Raw genomic sequence first — 16,788 nt, forward strand, 5'->3', positions numbered from 1 at the left:
ATGAGATGTGCTCCCAGCTGGGCCTGAACCGACACTAGTCCGAACTCATCCGCAACCAAAAATATACAGCGGTCCAACAGTTGAGCACCGCCTGCCTGAGGGCCTCGCACCAGACTGCAACAAGCCAGTAATAAGCTGGACTCTTCCCAAAAAAAAAACCTCAGTCTGCTCCAGATGAGGTCCCCCCAGACGGTACACCAAGCACTGAATGAGACACTGACTCAAAGATTACTTCCCCAGGTGCTTATATTTCTGGCTTTTAAAACTTACACCCGGGCTTGACGGCTTGTTACGCCCACGGTCTCAGACTTGCTAACTTCATTTCTAAGAGTCTGGTTTGTTTTAAAAGATAAATACTTGGTTTATCTCACGTCACATCATCTGTTGAACAACTTTAAGAGCTTCTCTCAACTTGGTTCTGACACATTCATGACTGAACGTATAACAATGAGAGTTCAGGGGGGAAAAAACTGTCTCAGGTTATATTTTTGATCAGCTTTGATTGACTGATTGGTGCACAGAAATATAAATATACTTTCAGGGCCTTTAAGTTGAATTTGCTCAATCTGATTTGTTGCAAAGTACTTTTTTAACTGATTTTGACGAATGCGTAAAGTTATGAAGACATTGCTTGTGTCTCTTGTGAAAAGTCTGACTCCGTCACACATGAGAATAGTGTTTTTTTAAAGCTTCTGGACTCTCAATTTGTTGCTGCGCTTTCTGTTTTGTTACTAACAGAAGAAGCCACAGACTTCTCAATGCTGCTTAAACTGTAAAAGCACTCGTCCTTGTCAACGTCTCGTGATCAACAAATGACGCTTCCATTGAAATGTTTATATCTCTGCGTGGCTGGACGATGATATACTGATGATACAGTTTCGTATTTATTCTGTGTGGTCCGGTAAGTGCAAACAAACAAAACATGCCTATCGCTAAGGCACGCATGATGATCGGCTACTTTTCAGAGTCCTGCACCTGATTCTTAAGGAAGGAAGATTTCATAATTTCATTTAAAAAAAATCACAGAATCCAGCAGCTCTGGTGATGTAACGGTGATGAGCTGTGTAATATCAACAAGTTATGATCGAATTCACTCAATATTAATGGTTCTGAGAAGACGTTGCATTCCTCCCGGGTAGTTCTTCTCCAAAACAGTGGCCCTCATTTATCAAGATAGAAGAGGCGCACGGATCTGTACAAAGAGTGATGTTGACACAATATAATCCCTGAAATAGTTCAGCTGGAGTCTTTAAAAACTGGCGTTCTTCTTCTTCTAACCAGTGTTTCCATGGCTTTTTAAAATATGGGGGAAATATGGACGGAGAAGACGATTCCCACTAGAGGAGACGTTTTTCCACTTACTCATCTCACCACCGTCTCCGACCGCTGTTTGCATTTCCACTTGAGAACAAACATTTGACTGATTTGTTGACTCGAGCGGACCGTCTGCTGCCTCTCACTGGAACAGATTCTTTCTCAGGCGGAGGATTTCTGATCCTCGGGTAGTGGTTAACCCGCCAGCTGTCTCACGCTAGCAGACCTGTATTTGTTCTGGCAACCTGTCATGGCGGTCCGAATGGCTAATGACTACCATATAGATATTCAAATATTGATGCTCCCTTCCTGGTTTTTCCGGCTGTTTAACCACTAACCCATGTCCATGTGAGAATATGAACCAGATGGGATTCAAAACCCTGCAGTAATTGAAAAGGATGTAATCTTTGCAGACACAGACACAATTAAAGCTTGGTGGTCGGACGCTTTCAATCCCTGCCAAAACTTGCATCCTGCTTCGAGTAATGATCACAAGGAGGAGGTCTGAAGATAAACAGTCTCTGCGTGTGAGAAAAAAAAAAAAAAGGGTCTAAATGTGATCCCGAGAAAGCCGACACAAGTCTGCTTAACGCTGTGAACGGTGCGCCTGAGATCAGCAGAAGATCTGTAGCATCCACGACCACAGAGATAATGACCTCATCTGGATATACGCCTCCAAACATCTGCTGGATGTCTTAATGCACACTTTACCGTATGCATCACCTCTAACAAGTCACCTACGATCAGGATCCGACCGTGGAAGAAGAGCACACCACCTTCTTCAGGTGACCACATGAACAACTCAAACAACCTTCAAGAGCCTGATAGTTGATATTTGCCTCATATATAAATCAGTGGCAGCCTGTAAAATCCATTAAAACAACTAAAACTGTATATGATGCATTTGAAAATGATCAGTATACATGATTTGTAGCTTTCAAAAACACTAATATGATCCTGTAAAGTAGTTTCCCATCATCCAAGTGAAGGTGACGTAGACTATTTGGCGGAAATCGAGGAGACTTACGGTCAGCGGGGTTGAGTTTGATGCGGTAGGACGTGGCGGCTCTGTGAGGATTCCACTTGATGCAGAACTTGTCGTGACCAACGTTGAAGGTCTCGATGTTGGTCACGTTCAGGTACACTGCAGAGAGTAGGAAGACACAGTTTTAACAAACCAAACAAGTGTTTCTTAACTATCCTGGTTTTATTGAAAAAACAGTATTTTGATTAAGCAGAACTTTTTTTTGTCCTGGTGTTATCTGCACAAAAAACAACACACACACACACACACACACACACACACACACACACACACTACACATACAGTGATGCATTAAAGGAGGGTTGAGATTTAAAAAACCCAAAAGTGCTTATAAAGCTTATAAAGACTTTTCACCAAAAAAGTTAAAAAAAACAGTAGTTTCTCAAAGTGTGCCCTAAAAATACAATTATATTTATATAAAGGGCCAGTTCACCCAAATTACAAAACTGAGAAGTCCCTCTTATCATGATATCTTCCCACTCAGATAGTTTGAGGCAGTTTTGAGATCTTCACTGCTGATTTTTGTCACCACTCAACAGTGACGTTTCTTTCCAGAAGCACTGTCCTGATTAATTTGGATAACACACGAACATTTTAATGTTTTTCTTGAACCTTTTTGCAGAAATAGTTCCCAGTGTAAACTGTCCCCTGTGTGCCTGTGTGATCCAGAGTAACTGGGGCGTTTTTTTTTATAAAAGCTCCTTGCTGTTGAGTTTTTCAAATATACATTTTTGATGAGCTATGTCACTTTTTTAATGGAACAAGAACCAGAGCTGTTTCTATACTTTTGAGGGAAAGTTCAAGTGAGATCACACAAACGAAATGCAGGTCAAGATGATCCTTTCACACTTGTGTTAATAGTGTTTTCTTCCTAATAAAAGGTGAGACAGAGTCCTTTTAGTGCTTGTAATTACAGTGTTTTACCAGGCCAGACCTTAAGAGTCTTTAGGCAGTCAAGTCTAATTTAGGTCCTAATATCTGTGACTCAAGTTCAACTCGAGTCCGAATTTAAAGTCTCCAACTTTACCACAGATGAAATCCCGTTCACCTCCGCTGTTTACGTGTTGCTGAAACATCAGCAGTTCACACAGTTACTGCACTCACATGTTGTTCCTTGTCCTTCCAGCGGTGCGCTCATGCCGCCGGTGTACTGGGCGATCACTTTGACATCGTAGGTGGTTCCAGGCAGCAGGTTGTGCAGCGTGTAAGAGGTCACATCACCAACAAAGACATCAATGGATTGGTTTGTGCCTGCAAAAAACAACCACATACAAAAAAAAAACATTAAACCAAGAGCAGGACTGAATCATGTAGAATTTCTGGAGTTGTTGTCATTCTTTAACCAAACTCATTTCACTGGCAGAAGACAAAAATCAAACAGTGTTTGAAGAGAGATCAAAACTATCTGGAAAAGGCTTTTTGCAGATGGCGACACGCAGCCAGTTTCAACATTCTTTTCTTCTTCACAATATGAGTGAAAAATAAGATTGAAAACCGCTTTTAACTGGTATCTTCAGCCTTCTTATGTTACAAAACAGAGAAAGTACAAGTTGCATCTTTGGACGACTGCAGTTTGATAGTTTACTTACAACAGTTTATTGAAATCTCTCTATTTATTTATCACTTTTATTACCCTGTTAAGGTTGTTCCATGTTTCCACGGTCATGTCTTTTTTTTCCTTGTGAAAACTGTGATGTGGTTTATAAAAATGTATTCAAACTTTTTCTTTTGTTTAACTGCAAAGAGCTCATCAACACATATAACCAACATATCTGTCATCTTCAAAACGCTGAAAAGAACAACATTAAATCCTTTATTTCATTCTCATTGGGTCAAATTTATTGGAGTTTTTCCACTTAACGAGAGCAGTGAGAGTTAATAACTAGAGTTCATTCATTGTGTGGATGTGTTGATGTGACATCGGCTCACCTTCAGGCGAGTAGAGCAGTCTGTATCCCTGGACGGGAGCTTGCACCGGGTCCCAGGCCACTCTGAAACGGGTGTACCACTCGTCTGAGACGCGAAGGATTCTTGGACTCAGCAGGCCGACTGCGACAGAGAAGAGACGAGAGTCAACGACCGAATGTGTCTCAGCAACCAGTGGAAACAACTTTCCCTCAGAATCTTCTTCTAGTAAATCTGGTTTCCGATGCAACATAATTTTTCAAGGATTTCAGTGAAATCTGTGTCATTTTTTTTTAATGAAACCTTCTTAAATCAAAATTTAGGGCTGTTCTCTTCATAGTATTACTTATGATTTAATAAAGCAGAGCTGCATATCATGGATTCGTTTGGGGAAAAGTGAATCAATATCACCAAAATATCAAGAAAGACTCATGGATCTCACGAGTCAAGTTCAGCTCCTGTGAGATCCCAGTGCTTGCTAAAACATGTTGGCACTGTTGACTATTGTACGACTATGTGTCGACTGTATTTATTTTCACTGGACAATCTGCTCTCTTCAGTGCTGCTGGCCTGCGGAGCTACAGGCAGTCGGTCTGTTAGACTCAGCTGCTGCATCAGCAGCAGGCGGCACAGTGGGAGTGACCCGAAACAGAGTTCACAAACAGAGTTCAATCCCTGTGACCACAGAGAGATACAGATGTGTGAAGTGTATACAGTCACAGTGGGAGGTCTCACTTCTAACTACTTTCATCCTTATCATCTAATAAAAAAAAGTTATTTTCTCAGTTTTCTTTTTTGTGGGACTTTTTTTTTGGATGAAAGAAAAAGCAGCTTTGTTCTTAAAAGGAACGTTAAAATGTCTTTTTATGTATCAGATTCTCTTTCAAATACTTTCTCCACAAATGAGCTAAATACACTACGTCTGTGTTACAATACCACATGCTAATGGCTCAGAAGCTCCACCAGAAGTAGCTATTGGCAAACTGGTGATTATGTGGTGACCATATGGGATGGTGGAGAAGTAGATTATGCAGCAGGAGCAGTTTGAGCAGCTTTTTTTTTTTTTTCCTTGATTCTTGGTTGCTGTTGGGCTCAATGGATTTTCAGTGTAGTATTCCTTTAAAGTATCTTAAAAAAACAGAAAGCTGCATTTTTACTGTCAATGTCCAACTTGGCGATCCCAAAAGAATTAATTAACTAATCAATTTGTCATTAATAAATGAAAGCCTTTCAGTAACCTAACCAATAAGCAGCCACCTTTACACACAGTGCTGCCTTCCCTAGCAGGTTAATCACTCAGTTAGTTATTGTATGAGGTAGTGAGAAACCTGCTTTTTGTTTGAATCAGCCAAAGTCTGAAACTACTGTTGAAACATGTTGAAACTCAGGGGGTCAACCAACAATCAATCAACATTTCTCAAATCTTGTTATTACTAATAAACATCTATATATATTCTAATTGCTTGTAGACCAAAGAAGGATATTATATTATGGTTATGGGGTCCAAATTGAGGGTCTAGGATTGTAAAGCCCCATGAAGCAAATTTGTGATTTGTGATATCGTGCCATATAAGAGCACTGAGCGCCGACTGAAGAGTCTGCGGTTGCCTCACTTGTTCGTCCGTTTCCGTTGAGGGACCCTCCGGGACCCTCGGCGTAGATGGCCTCTACAGTGATGTTGTACGGGGTGTCAGGGATCAGGTTCTGCAGCATGGCGTTGTTTCTGTTACCAGGAACCACAGTCTGAGGATCAAAACACGGCAGAGTTAAAGGTTTTCAGCTACACAAAAATACATTCACAGATTATCCAGAGAATCCTGCAGTTGTTTCTAGAAAGATGTGATAAGCAACACCGAGGCTGCCAGCTGCAGGGTGGAGAGGAGGAGGAGGAGGTACATGCACCATGACTCACTCTCCCCCTGCTCTCTTTAGTCTCTTCACCCCCTCGCTCCTATCAGCTAAGCTAACGCCCCCCTCCCACCCCCAAAGCTTCCCGCAAAGCTTCGAATAAAGTCAAATAATTGCTCCCAAAGCCCAAAAAAAGGTACTCGGGACAGCCCTAATTTAAAAATGATTATAAACTCATCAGTCAGCCCAGTCTGCAGAAATCCTTTCATCGCCGTCCCTCTGCTGCAGTTAGCTGACTCATACCGAACAGGTGCTTCGCTAACAAGCAGAGGGGGGGGAGCACATCTGGGCCGTTGCTGCCCTCCACCGCTGCTCCAACTCCAATTATTTAGGACTATTAATAATGTTATCATGGACCAAATTACAATGTTTGTTTAAATGAGTCTGTAATTAGTCTCACTAATCGGTGATTTATAACTTGAACGAGCCAAGGGAATCCTGGGATGTGACTTCACCGCATACTTTGAACGGAACATCACAGAGAATGGTGGACAGCGAATGTATCAACAGTTTATCCAAAACAAAAATGTTAATCTTTCATTATTACGAAAATGAAGAGGGTTGGGGCATATGACATAAGCTCGAGAAATATGGTTCTGATGTGTTTTCTGTGTCACGTCTTAAAAAACAAAACTGAGGATTCTTGGAACGGATGTAGATGTTTGAGTTTCTTTTGTCTACTCACAAACTCGGTGATGGGGTCTCCGGTCATGGGAGCGTAGGCGATCCTATACTGCCTCACGGGACCCTCTGCGTGGTCCCAGCCGATGGTGAGGGTGTTGGTGGTGGCGTCGAACACACGCATGTTCCTGGGACCAGTTCGGGGCACTGCGATCAAAAACACACATCGGATTAAAATGGGAGAAAAAACTCTAATACAGTGATGATGATACACTGTGAGTTTCTGCATGTTCCAACACAATTTACCTTCAGTTACAAGTCATTTAATCTGCTACTGAGTTTAAAATTAGTCTTTCTTAAAAAATAGTTTGTGCATTTTTTCCCAATTGTTCTTGTTTTAATGACCAACTAGAACCACCTCGACTCAATTTGACAAATTACTGTTGCAAGGAACATCAAAAAAGTTCTCTTAAAAAAATCCATACATGAAAATATTTAGTCTGGATCTTAAAGGAAGTGTAGATATCATCAGTATCAATATATCTGAACCTGAATCTACATATTGTACATGCATCCTTGATATTGTCATGAAACTTCTCCAACTTCTGATAATAATAACTGACAGATCACCCTGCTTTAAAAAAGGTTTCTCAGTCGATAGTGTCTGGAAAGCTGCTAAAATGATTTTTAATCGATCAGACTAATGTCAAAGCTACTTAGCCGATGCTAACGTAGCTGCTGTAGATCTGTGTGTATCCATTTTGTGGTCAATAAACTGACTGATTGTGGAGTTTACAGGACTAAGCAGCATATTCAGCATCTTATTTAATCTGTTTTTTATATAAAGTTGAATTAAACAGACAGATCTGCTGCAGCAGTGCTAAGGGTAGTTATAGCTAAGTTGGATGGTCAGTACATCAAACTGAGTTTTAATGAGATTTTGATTAGTTTTGACTACTTGAAAAGTATCTGGGACAAAAGGTCTGGTGTTCTTTTAAAAGCCACAAAGGAAACAGAGATAGAAGAAACCTGGATGTAACTACAGTTTTATCAGTATAAACGTAGCCTTTTAGGCGGCGAGAACACAGAGTAGAAAAAGAAACAGAACTAAGCAGTATAACTTTTCACTTAGATAAGGTAAGAAAATCAAAATAAAGCCATCATACTGGCGAACATGAGCTCCAGAATGTGAACTACTTAAGAAATTCCTAATACTGTGGGAAAGAAGGTTTCTCGTTGTTGTAAATCATAGTTTTGAAGCACCACTAAATCAGTAAGTGCCACTTATAGATAAGATATAGTTAACAGAAATTGTTTAAATTGCTTAAGTTGGACACTTTTGCAGTGTACACATCATGCTCTTGTATTCATACATGTAACTCGATGAACCGTAGATGTAAACAATCTCAGCACGAGTCAGTCACTCGATTGTATACAATGTCAACATGTGAGTTTTGCACTTACGTGTTTGTCCGTTGCCCTCCGCAGGCGTTCCCTCGCCGTCGGCGTACAGAGGTAAAACGGTGATTGAATAGGGAGTATCCGGGATCAGGTTGTCCAAGAAAGCGTTGTTAATATTTCCTGGAAGCAAGACCTTTTTGGAGAAGAAACCCAAGGGTCAAAAAAATATATATACATCATCATCATCATCCTTTCAGCCTATTCAAATGAGCCTCGTCATGCTCGGTTCTGGCAGTGATAATGTACATAATGACCTCACTGCTCATCCCACATCCAGTTATCTCCCAGGCCTTCTGCTGCCAAAGTTTTTCCTGAAACACTAACAAAGGCCTGGGAGGTTAGACGCCAAACAAATAATTCATTCAGCAAGTGGACTGACTGATAAACAGTTTCTGCTAAGAAGCGGCTGGAGAGTGCGGGGTCTGTCAGCTGCTCCGAGCAGGTTCTGACACGTAGCTCGAGGTGTTTTCTAACAACAAGGATGACTGCAGTCCGTCTCTTGTCACTGGGATTAACACAGCATCTATCCTCTCCTTTTCAGCCAGTTTGTGGGCCATAAAAATCAGGGCTGTTACATCATGGGAAATATATCTTCTGGTTGAACTCGAGTCCTCCCTCATCTAGAGATTTTGTTTTGGTTAAAGCAAATATCTCAAAGAGTTTTGGACCCAAAGCTCCTGGCAAGTCGGACCATGAAATAGGTTCCTCAGTGATGATGTAGTGGTTGAGATCCCACAACTGGAAGCGCATATACGCCTGCTGGCCTTGGGTCAAATCCCTCCAGTACACTCTACTGCAAGGCCAACGGACTGGCCACTGTCCTTTTAAAACACAATTGATTGCTTCGGATTGGAGGTTTAGTCATTTCCTGAAGGCAACGCTGATCTCAAGGGTTAAGATTTAACTCACTGCTTGAGTTAAATCTCATTGGGTGGAGCCAAAGATTCACAGTTCTTCTGGGTGAATAATGGGTTTTTGATTGGGCTTTTGATTTGTTCCTATCATGACAGTGACCTAGATAAAACACAACGTCATTGGCTGTTTCTGAAAATGGAACAAGTTATTGTCAATCTGGTGGCTCCAGTTTTCCAACGTCTTTGAACTCAGAGCGTAATGTCTTCTCGACTTTCCGGATTATACAACCTCACAAGTTCCTTTTGCAGGCATTAAACTTAATTATAGACCAAGACGATAGTAATATAAAGCCTAGTGTTTGGCTAATATCTTCAAAATATTTACAATGCTAGTTAGCCAAGCTGAAAATCAAGGTTCAAATCGGCTCTAATGGTGTTTTCAGACAGAACACAAAGCAAAGTTTCACCTTGTGTCATTCGCACCTTTACCGCTGAATCATTTAACCGCTGTTATATGACCAGATTAATGCCCATGATTTTGGTATAATATGTTTAACAGTTAGATATATGCTCAGGTGTCCACATACTTTTGGCCACAGTGTATATTTTCTGAACTTTATACTCTAAACACTTGTTTTTTGGTTCTGCTCATTGAAGTTGAACTCAATGAGATAATTTCCTTTTGTAAAGTATTGCTGCTTAATTGCTTAATAGGATTAAAGCAGCTTTAGGGCCTGAATTAATACATCTGTGATATAAAATGAGGCCTGCTTGAGTTTAATTATATTAAAAGAGTCATAAAAAAGTTGGTGAATCTTTCTATTTCTGAGCTCATCTTTGTGTCTTCTCTGTCTTTGCCAAGCCGGCTTCTTCTCAGACCAAAACAAAATCAAAGTTAATGAAAATAAAATACAGCAGAAGTGAAAATAGAGGAAATGGTAACTACATGGGACAATAAACTATACAGCACTATTAGCATCAAAGCAGATCCCAATCATCAAAACACCCTCATTAGATTACAGCCTTATGGCCTCAAAACCTCAACCATAGGAGCTTTCACTGATGTCAGTCACAGATGTGTCTGCCGTGCAGTATTTTCCAAACTTCAGTCACCGAGTTCAAACTCTTTGTGAGGAAATAAAGCCCCCTTTTCTCTCCCTGTGATCCAGATATTTGCACTGGAGCATGAAATCAGTGCTGATGGAGAGATACAAAAAGCTGACAAGTCATGATTTCCATATTTAAGAGCATCTCCAGAATTACTGCTGTGCAAACATCTGTGCAACATCTACACGAACACTTAATGAAACAAATATCAGGAGGGACCAAAGGGACCACCTGTTGTTTCCATGACAGACTGTCCCGGTGAAAGCAGTGATCATGCATTGATTTAACCAATTTAATTAGATGTGGAGGGGAGAGGTGGGGGGGGGGGGAAGAGTGATTTAGGATGGAGATTTCAATTTCAGACAACCACAGTTGGTGATGTAATACGATCCACACTCAATATAAAGACTGCAGTGGAAAAAGAAAGTACAGGGGCTGGATAAAGTCAGTCTGGTCAAAAGTATGTCTCAAGCCTTTGTTATGAAGACCTACAAGGCAAGACCAGAGAGTCTCATGTCAAGACCTGCAAGCTCTAAGTCAAGACTTCTCTCTGTTTTATGTCATTATTAAGTAATCTTTGGGTTTTGGACTTTTTGTCAGACAAAACAAGACATCCAAAGATGTCACCTTGGGGTCTAGGAAGTTATTATTTTCACAATTTTCTAATATTTTATAGACATAAACAACAGATACGTTGATAATGAAAATAATAATTAGTTGCAGCTCTTTAACCTGCTAGTGGGATGAGCTAATTCCCCTTTTTCTAATGTAATTTCACTTTATTTTAATTGAATTTTCTGGAGGCGCCTCACATCTAGCAAGGGTCGATCTGCTTGGGTTGAAGTTGTTTTGCACTGAAATTACTATTTAATTATCTGACCTCACCAGCAGATGTTTATAACTGTTTAAAGTAAGATAACATTCCAGATGTTGTTGGGGTTTTTTTTTTTCTTTACATTCTTCGCTGTAATCCTTTTCCTCTGTGAGCCGAGACGGTGATCTCAGGGAAAACCACCTCCTCCATCCCCCCGAGGCGGATTCTGCCACTAATGTGTTTTAACAGCCAGGAGAAAGTTACTCACCGACCCCGTGGATGTGGCTCCGTTCAGGGAGGTGTAAACCACCCGGTACTGCTGAACCTGGCCTGTGGCGGGCTCCCACCGCACGTTCAGGCTGTTGGGTGTGGGGTTGTACACCTGGATGTTCCTGGGTGGCGTGCGTGGGACTGCAGGGTCACAGAGGTTAAGAGAAATACCAAGTGAGGACGGAGAGGAGAGTGTTGACTTTCTTCACTTAGCAACACCAAACATCAAAACCGAGGGCTCGTTCCAAGTACGTCCCATTTTAAGAACCAGATAATGACAGCTAACGCTGATGGATTTACAAACACAAGTGATTACATTCCTGAAGATGTCTCTGTTAGTAAGTAAAGCGCTAAACAGAACAGGAGCAGATGTCATGCCAAGGATTAGATTGTTGGTTTAGGTTTTGCATTTTTAAAAAGCTACAACTCTAGTTTTGACACCAAACTCTTCAAACTGTTGCACTTTTCACTTCAATTTAAAAATAAAAAAAAGAATAAATCTGTTACTGTCTACTTTTTACAGTTAGATCTGCAAATTACAGCAAGCTGATTTATGTTGGAATAACTGGAACTCTTTCGATACGACAGAATCTTTGGCTTTTATCCAGAAAAAAAAAAAAAAGTTTAATGGAGGAATAAATAGTCTCTGTGATGGGACACTGTATCACAGTCAAACTCAAGGTCGAACTCGAATGGTGAGCGCAGCTAAAGTGTCCTGCAGGAAAGTCATTTTATGGTGTCTATGTGGAGAATGTGTAGAGAGAAGTAGCAAAGTTTTGGGTTTATGTAAAAGGCCTTAACTTCCCTTTTAAACCAAACCAGATGTGCATATTCCCTTGGTTCTTGGAGCTTTAGCCCAATAAAAAAAAAAAAAAAAAAACTAGATGCAGTAGGTAGATGTAGATGGAGCCTCCACCTCAACAAGGACAAAACCTCCAGAGCAAAACCCCTTCCCTAATGTTGTATAACCTCATTAAAAACTCATCATTCAATGCATTTAAAATACAGACGACACAGTCTGTCAGGATGTTTTCCTTTGGTCATCCAAGGATAAAATTACCGTCTAAACCTTCAGAGAGATGGGGTAATTTGCTCTAATTTGATGTTTTTAATCATTTTATTGCAGTAAGCGCCACTTTTTTCCCTCATTTTTGGGACGAAACACCGTTTCTCTCCAAACAAAATGTGACACATGTCTCCAGGGACGTAAACAGTAAAACTGGACTGAGTTATTGGTAATAAAAGATCATTAACGTCAGCACACAGGCTCATATTCATTGATAGAATGACTCACATAGTTTGTCACTGCTGTGATGGAAAGGTGGTTTAACCTGCCAACAGACATACTGGTTCATCTCTCACTTAGCTTAGCTTCGGCTAAAATGTCCTCATTATCGTTTTGAAGTTTTCAGTTTATGAAACAGGCAGCGATGGCTGCCGTTAGCGAGCTAACAGTTGTTGATGGATGTAGCAAACTTAAGAATAAAGCAAAGATTTGGCAGAACCAGATTCAGCAATGTTAGACTTATGACCGAAGTTTTTTTGTTATTTTAAAACCACCTGAAGTTGTTTTTCCAAGCGTCTAAGTCACCAAGACGATTTCCTAACATCCGGTGAGTTTTATTTTCAAGCTTCTTATACTGTAATAAATTTCCTGAGTTAAGCAGTGACTGAAATGCTTCACCACATCAAAAGCCAAACATTTCACAACTGCTACAAGTTCCAAAATTGTGCCTACAGCCAAACGTTGCCCCTGTCTGGCTAACAATCAGATTTCATCACATCACACCTGGATGACAACACGCCAGAGAGGCATCCAAACTAAAAATTGAGAAATCCAGACAATAAAATGTTGTGTCTGATGTCTGGAACGGTTTGTGGAATCGTTGGAGAGCGTCGTTCCAGCACAATCACAGCGCTCCAATTAAAAACCCCCAGGATGCATTTCTGCTGACTTAGCATGGCACGCCGTCTGGGCGGAAACAAAACCAATGCACACGACGGGACGTCAACCCACACAAACGCATAGCAACCAGCCCCTTAGAACAGCTCTCAAAACATAAAGAATCCAGTCTTTTAGAGCGTTTCTTCATCCAAAGTCTTCAGTTACCAGCAGTAGTTTTAAAACTTCTGCTTTATCCTTGTTTTATTTTGTGCTATCAATCACTTTGAAAGAAGAGAAGCTTTACTTCTGTCCCAACAACTACTCCTGAGGGGGGCAAGGGAGCTTATAAGGCTTTATATGATTTAAGGGTTTTGGCTAATTCTGCAGATTACAGTACTTTTTCCACTGCAGGTTCAGGTTCATCTAGGAGATAGTGTTTGTCTATAGAGATGATTCTCATGTCAAACTCTGCAGACGGACAAGAAGCAAGCTGAAAAACTGTTAGTGACTTCAATCCAGAGGACTCAGATTCAGGTTCATGTCAGGACAGTAAATAATATTTATCTTGGTTACATTAGTGCAGAGGTGTATCAACATGTTGGTATCATTACCATCCTTTGTTTATCTCAGTAGAGGAATGACTCTCTGCTCTGTTTCTCTTCAGTCCTGTGCTGTCGGCCACTGGCAGCTGCTCTGTAAAACCCCCCGACCTTTGACCTTTTGCTCACCACTTGAGGTAATGGTTAAAAGTCTTGCTCTGGGGAAGCTTAAGCTTAAGTTATCTCTCGACTACCTTCCCGATCTCATCTAAAAACCTCTAAATCTACGCTAAAGACCTCAGATGTACCTTGTATCAGACTTGAGGGATAAATGTTTATGTCTACACAGTAGTCTCTTTGAGAGGGAGTACGACTTGTGTTACACAATGAGCCTGTAATGTTAAGAAAGAGTTGTATTATCGGTTGTTTGTAGCTTTAATGTTGCTTGGATACTGAGTTCCTGCGTGTCTGTCTGAAGTGTGTCTGCTGATAAGTCAGCCCTAAAAGAAACGTTGCCATGGAGGAATGAATGAATTCCTAATTAATTATAAAGCTTGTCCTGACATCTTTAATGTAGGAATGTACTTTTTCAATTAAAAAAGGGGCCTCAGATTATTTTTTGAGGGATTATTCTGTCCAATCTCCTGTACATCCAAGCAGATCTGATGTTTTATTAAACGTCAGTGGTCTGAAATTGTGACTTACGTGTCTTTCCGTTGTCAGACTGGCGCAGACCCTCTCCCTCTGGGTAAACTGGAACCACAGTCACAGTGTAGGGAGTGTCTGACAGCAGGTTCCTCAGTGTGGTGCTGGTGGTGCCGCCCGACACCTGCTCCTGCTCACACGTACACAGGGAGAATTTTTATCAATAAAACAGCCTAATCCCAAACCTCAAGCTGTTCTGATGAGTGTAAAAACCTGTAGAAACTGAATGGACTGTACGTATTCAGACTGCATTTCAGTGTCTTGCTCAAGGACACAAGGAGAAGCCAGGGATTGAACCACCATAGGTAGTCGTATAGTTGGAGAAATGCCATTAAAGGCATCTCAAAACCACCTGTACTTAGACAACCAATGTTTAAAACATCAGTGAGACCTGCATCATTCTGAGTTAAATGATTTTCTTTTAATATTTCCTGGTCATCATGATAGCTGTGCTCACTCTATCTGTTGGTTAGTTTGTTATGTGATCCAATTTTGTTTATATCTGGTGTATTGGCTATTTAGAGTATTACTATTTCTGCCAAGATGAAAACCCTGTGAGGTCGATATTAGTCGTATTTTAACCGATATGCCCTACTGAATAAAGGCTTTTAATATAACTAAGGACAAGATTTCTGATCATCCATCATGTGTTGAAAAAAAGCTCCTTCATCTTCAAGCACATACTGTACTGTATATTCTGACTTTTATTAAAAACTAAGCACGGGATTTGTGATTCAACATGCAGTCGTTGGGAAAACGTGGAAATCATTAAAAAATGAATTGAGCTGATGGGAAAATCTGAAGTATTCTTGGACTGAATTTATGCACCTGCAGTCATGAATTACAGTCCACAAAAAGACTTGCAGATACTCTGACAAGACGCTCGCAGATGCTCTTCTTCATGTAAACTCTTTGATGACATTAAAAAGCACAGGAAGTCATGTCTGATGTCTCACCATGTCCTCGGCGCCACCAGTTGCGGGGACGTAGAAGATGCGGTACTGGCGCACGTTGCCCTCCGCTGGATCCCAGCGCACCTTGAGGGAGCTGGTAGTGGGATCGGTGACCTTCAGGTTCTTCACTCCGCCCAGCTCCTCTGTCGAAACAACAGGGAGCCGTTACGTTGATTGTCAATTTCCTGTTTGAGTTACAGCCTGAGTCGGATTATTGATAACGTTTGTTTTGACCTTGTCAGAGCACCAGATGTGTGAGGTTTAGTGCCTCGGGGTGGTTCAGTGAGTCTGCTGTAAAGTGTCAATCACAGGAAAGTGACATCTGCTGACTTTCAAATACTTTTCTTTGATTATCTAAACTTCCTGCTTCCGCCATTACACTAAATCATCTTGTTGGTGCTTTACTCAGCTTCTAAACACACTGGATTTGTCATATTTATAACATAAAGACAACCCGGAGTCAAGGAAGATTTACCTCCTACCAACAAGTTACATAGTGTTAAATCTTATTTTCTTCAAAACAGGTGAAAAAATGTGACACAGTTCAACTGCAAATGTCAAAATCTTGAATCAATCTTGACTTTTCAGCTGCCCTCGCTTTGGCCAAACTCACTTGTCTTCCCGTTCTCCGACACGTGTTTCCCCTCCAGTTCAGGGTAAACAGGCACCAGCGTCACTTTGTACTCGGTGTCTGGCTGCAGGTCTCTCAGCATCGTGTTCGTTGTCAACCCTGATACCGTGATCTGCGAAGGACAAAAACACAAGATAACACGTCAGCAAAGGAATCTCAACCATGTAAATATGATTTTTCTACACTCCATTAATCCACGGTTGGTATTTATCAGCTCTTCACTGCAGTTTATACACATTTCTCCGAACCCAGCTTGACATATTTGGTATGTTTGGAAATGTTGGGATCTTCATTAGCATGAAGAATAAAGTTCTGGTTGCAGAACATGAGTCTGTGAGGTTTAAGAGGGCCACAAGATTTGAGCAATTCATCAGTTTCTTCTCTTATTTTTGGATTCGTTCATCTCGACCAAACAGAATCTTCTTCTTCTTCTTGTTTTTGTTGAAAGGATGAGTCTGGTGGTATTTTTCTTTTTGTCAACAAATCCCACACAAGGATCAACAAACAAAATGTGGAATAACACCAGTCTGATCCTTTGAGTGCCTATCTGAGGTAGGTAGTTGAACAATTCCCAATATTTTGTGCCATTATTCAATATATTTGAATATCAGTATTTAGATTTGTCAGAGAGAAAAACTAAAAAAAAAACAACATTTTGACTATCAGGCGAAACTCAAAACTACTGTTTAATATCGTCTCTGGTTTGATTTAGTTTAGTTTAATTTAATTCAGGTCGTTCTTGACCTTGGAAGCTGATCTGAAGCTTTCAAATCGTA

At 40.7% G+C, this 16,788-nt stretch overlaps 1 protein-coding gene across 4 annotated transcripts in view; it reads right to left on the reverse strand.

The window, feature by feature from the left end:
• Window positions 1–16,788, reverse strand: part of col12a1b (collagen, type XII, alpha 1b) — a 152,343-nt gene that overhangs the window by 44,655 nt on the left and 90,900 nt on the right. For all 4 annotated transcript variants that reach the window (XM_067572009.1, XM_067572007.1, XM_067572006.1 and 1 more), the window contains 10 exons: window positions 15,995–16,124; window positions 15,385–15,524; window positions 14,429–14,558; window positions 11,298–11,440; window positions 8,258–8,387; window positions 6,858–7,000; window positions 5,878–6,007; window positions 4,289–4,408; window positions 3,464–3,610; window positions 2,342–2,458 (listed from right to left, as the gene is read on the reverse strand). In XM_067572009.1, the coding sequence (XP_067428110.1) occupies window positions 2,342–2,458; window positions 3,464–3,610; window positions 4,289–4,408; window positions 5,878–6,007; window positions 6,858–7,000; window positions 8,258–8,387; window positions 11,298–11,440; window positions 14,429–14,558; window positions 15,385–15,524; window positions 15,995–16,124 (1,330 nt within the window). The remainder of the gene's footprint in view (window positions 1–2,341; window positions 2,459–3,463; window positions 3,611–4,288; window positions 4,409–5,877; window positions 6,008–6,857; window positions 7,001–8,257; window positions 8,388–11,297; window positions 11,441–14,428; window positions 14,559–15,384; window positions 15,525–15,994; window positions 16,125–16,788) is intronic.

This window comes from Thunnus thynnus, chromosome 18 (genome assembly GCF_963924715.1).
Source record: "Thunnus thynnus chromosome 18, fThuThy2.1, whole genome shotgun sequence".
NCBI lineage: Eukaryota > Metazoa > Chordata > Actinopteri > Scombriformes > Scombridae > Thunnus > Thunnus thynnus.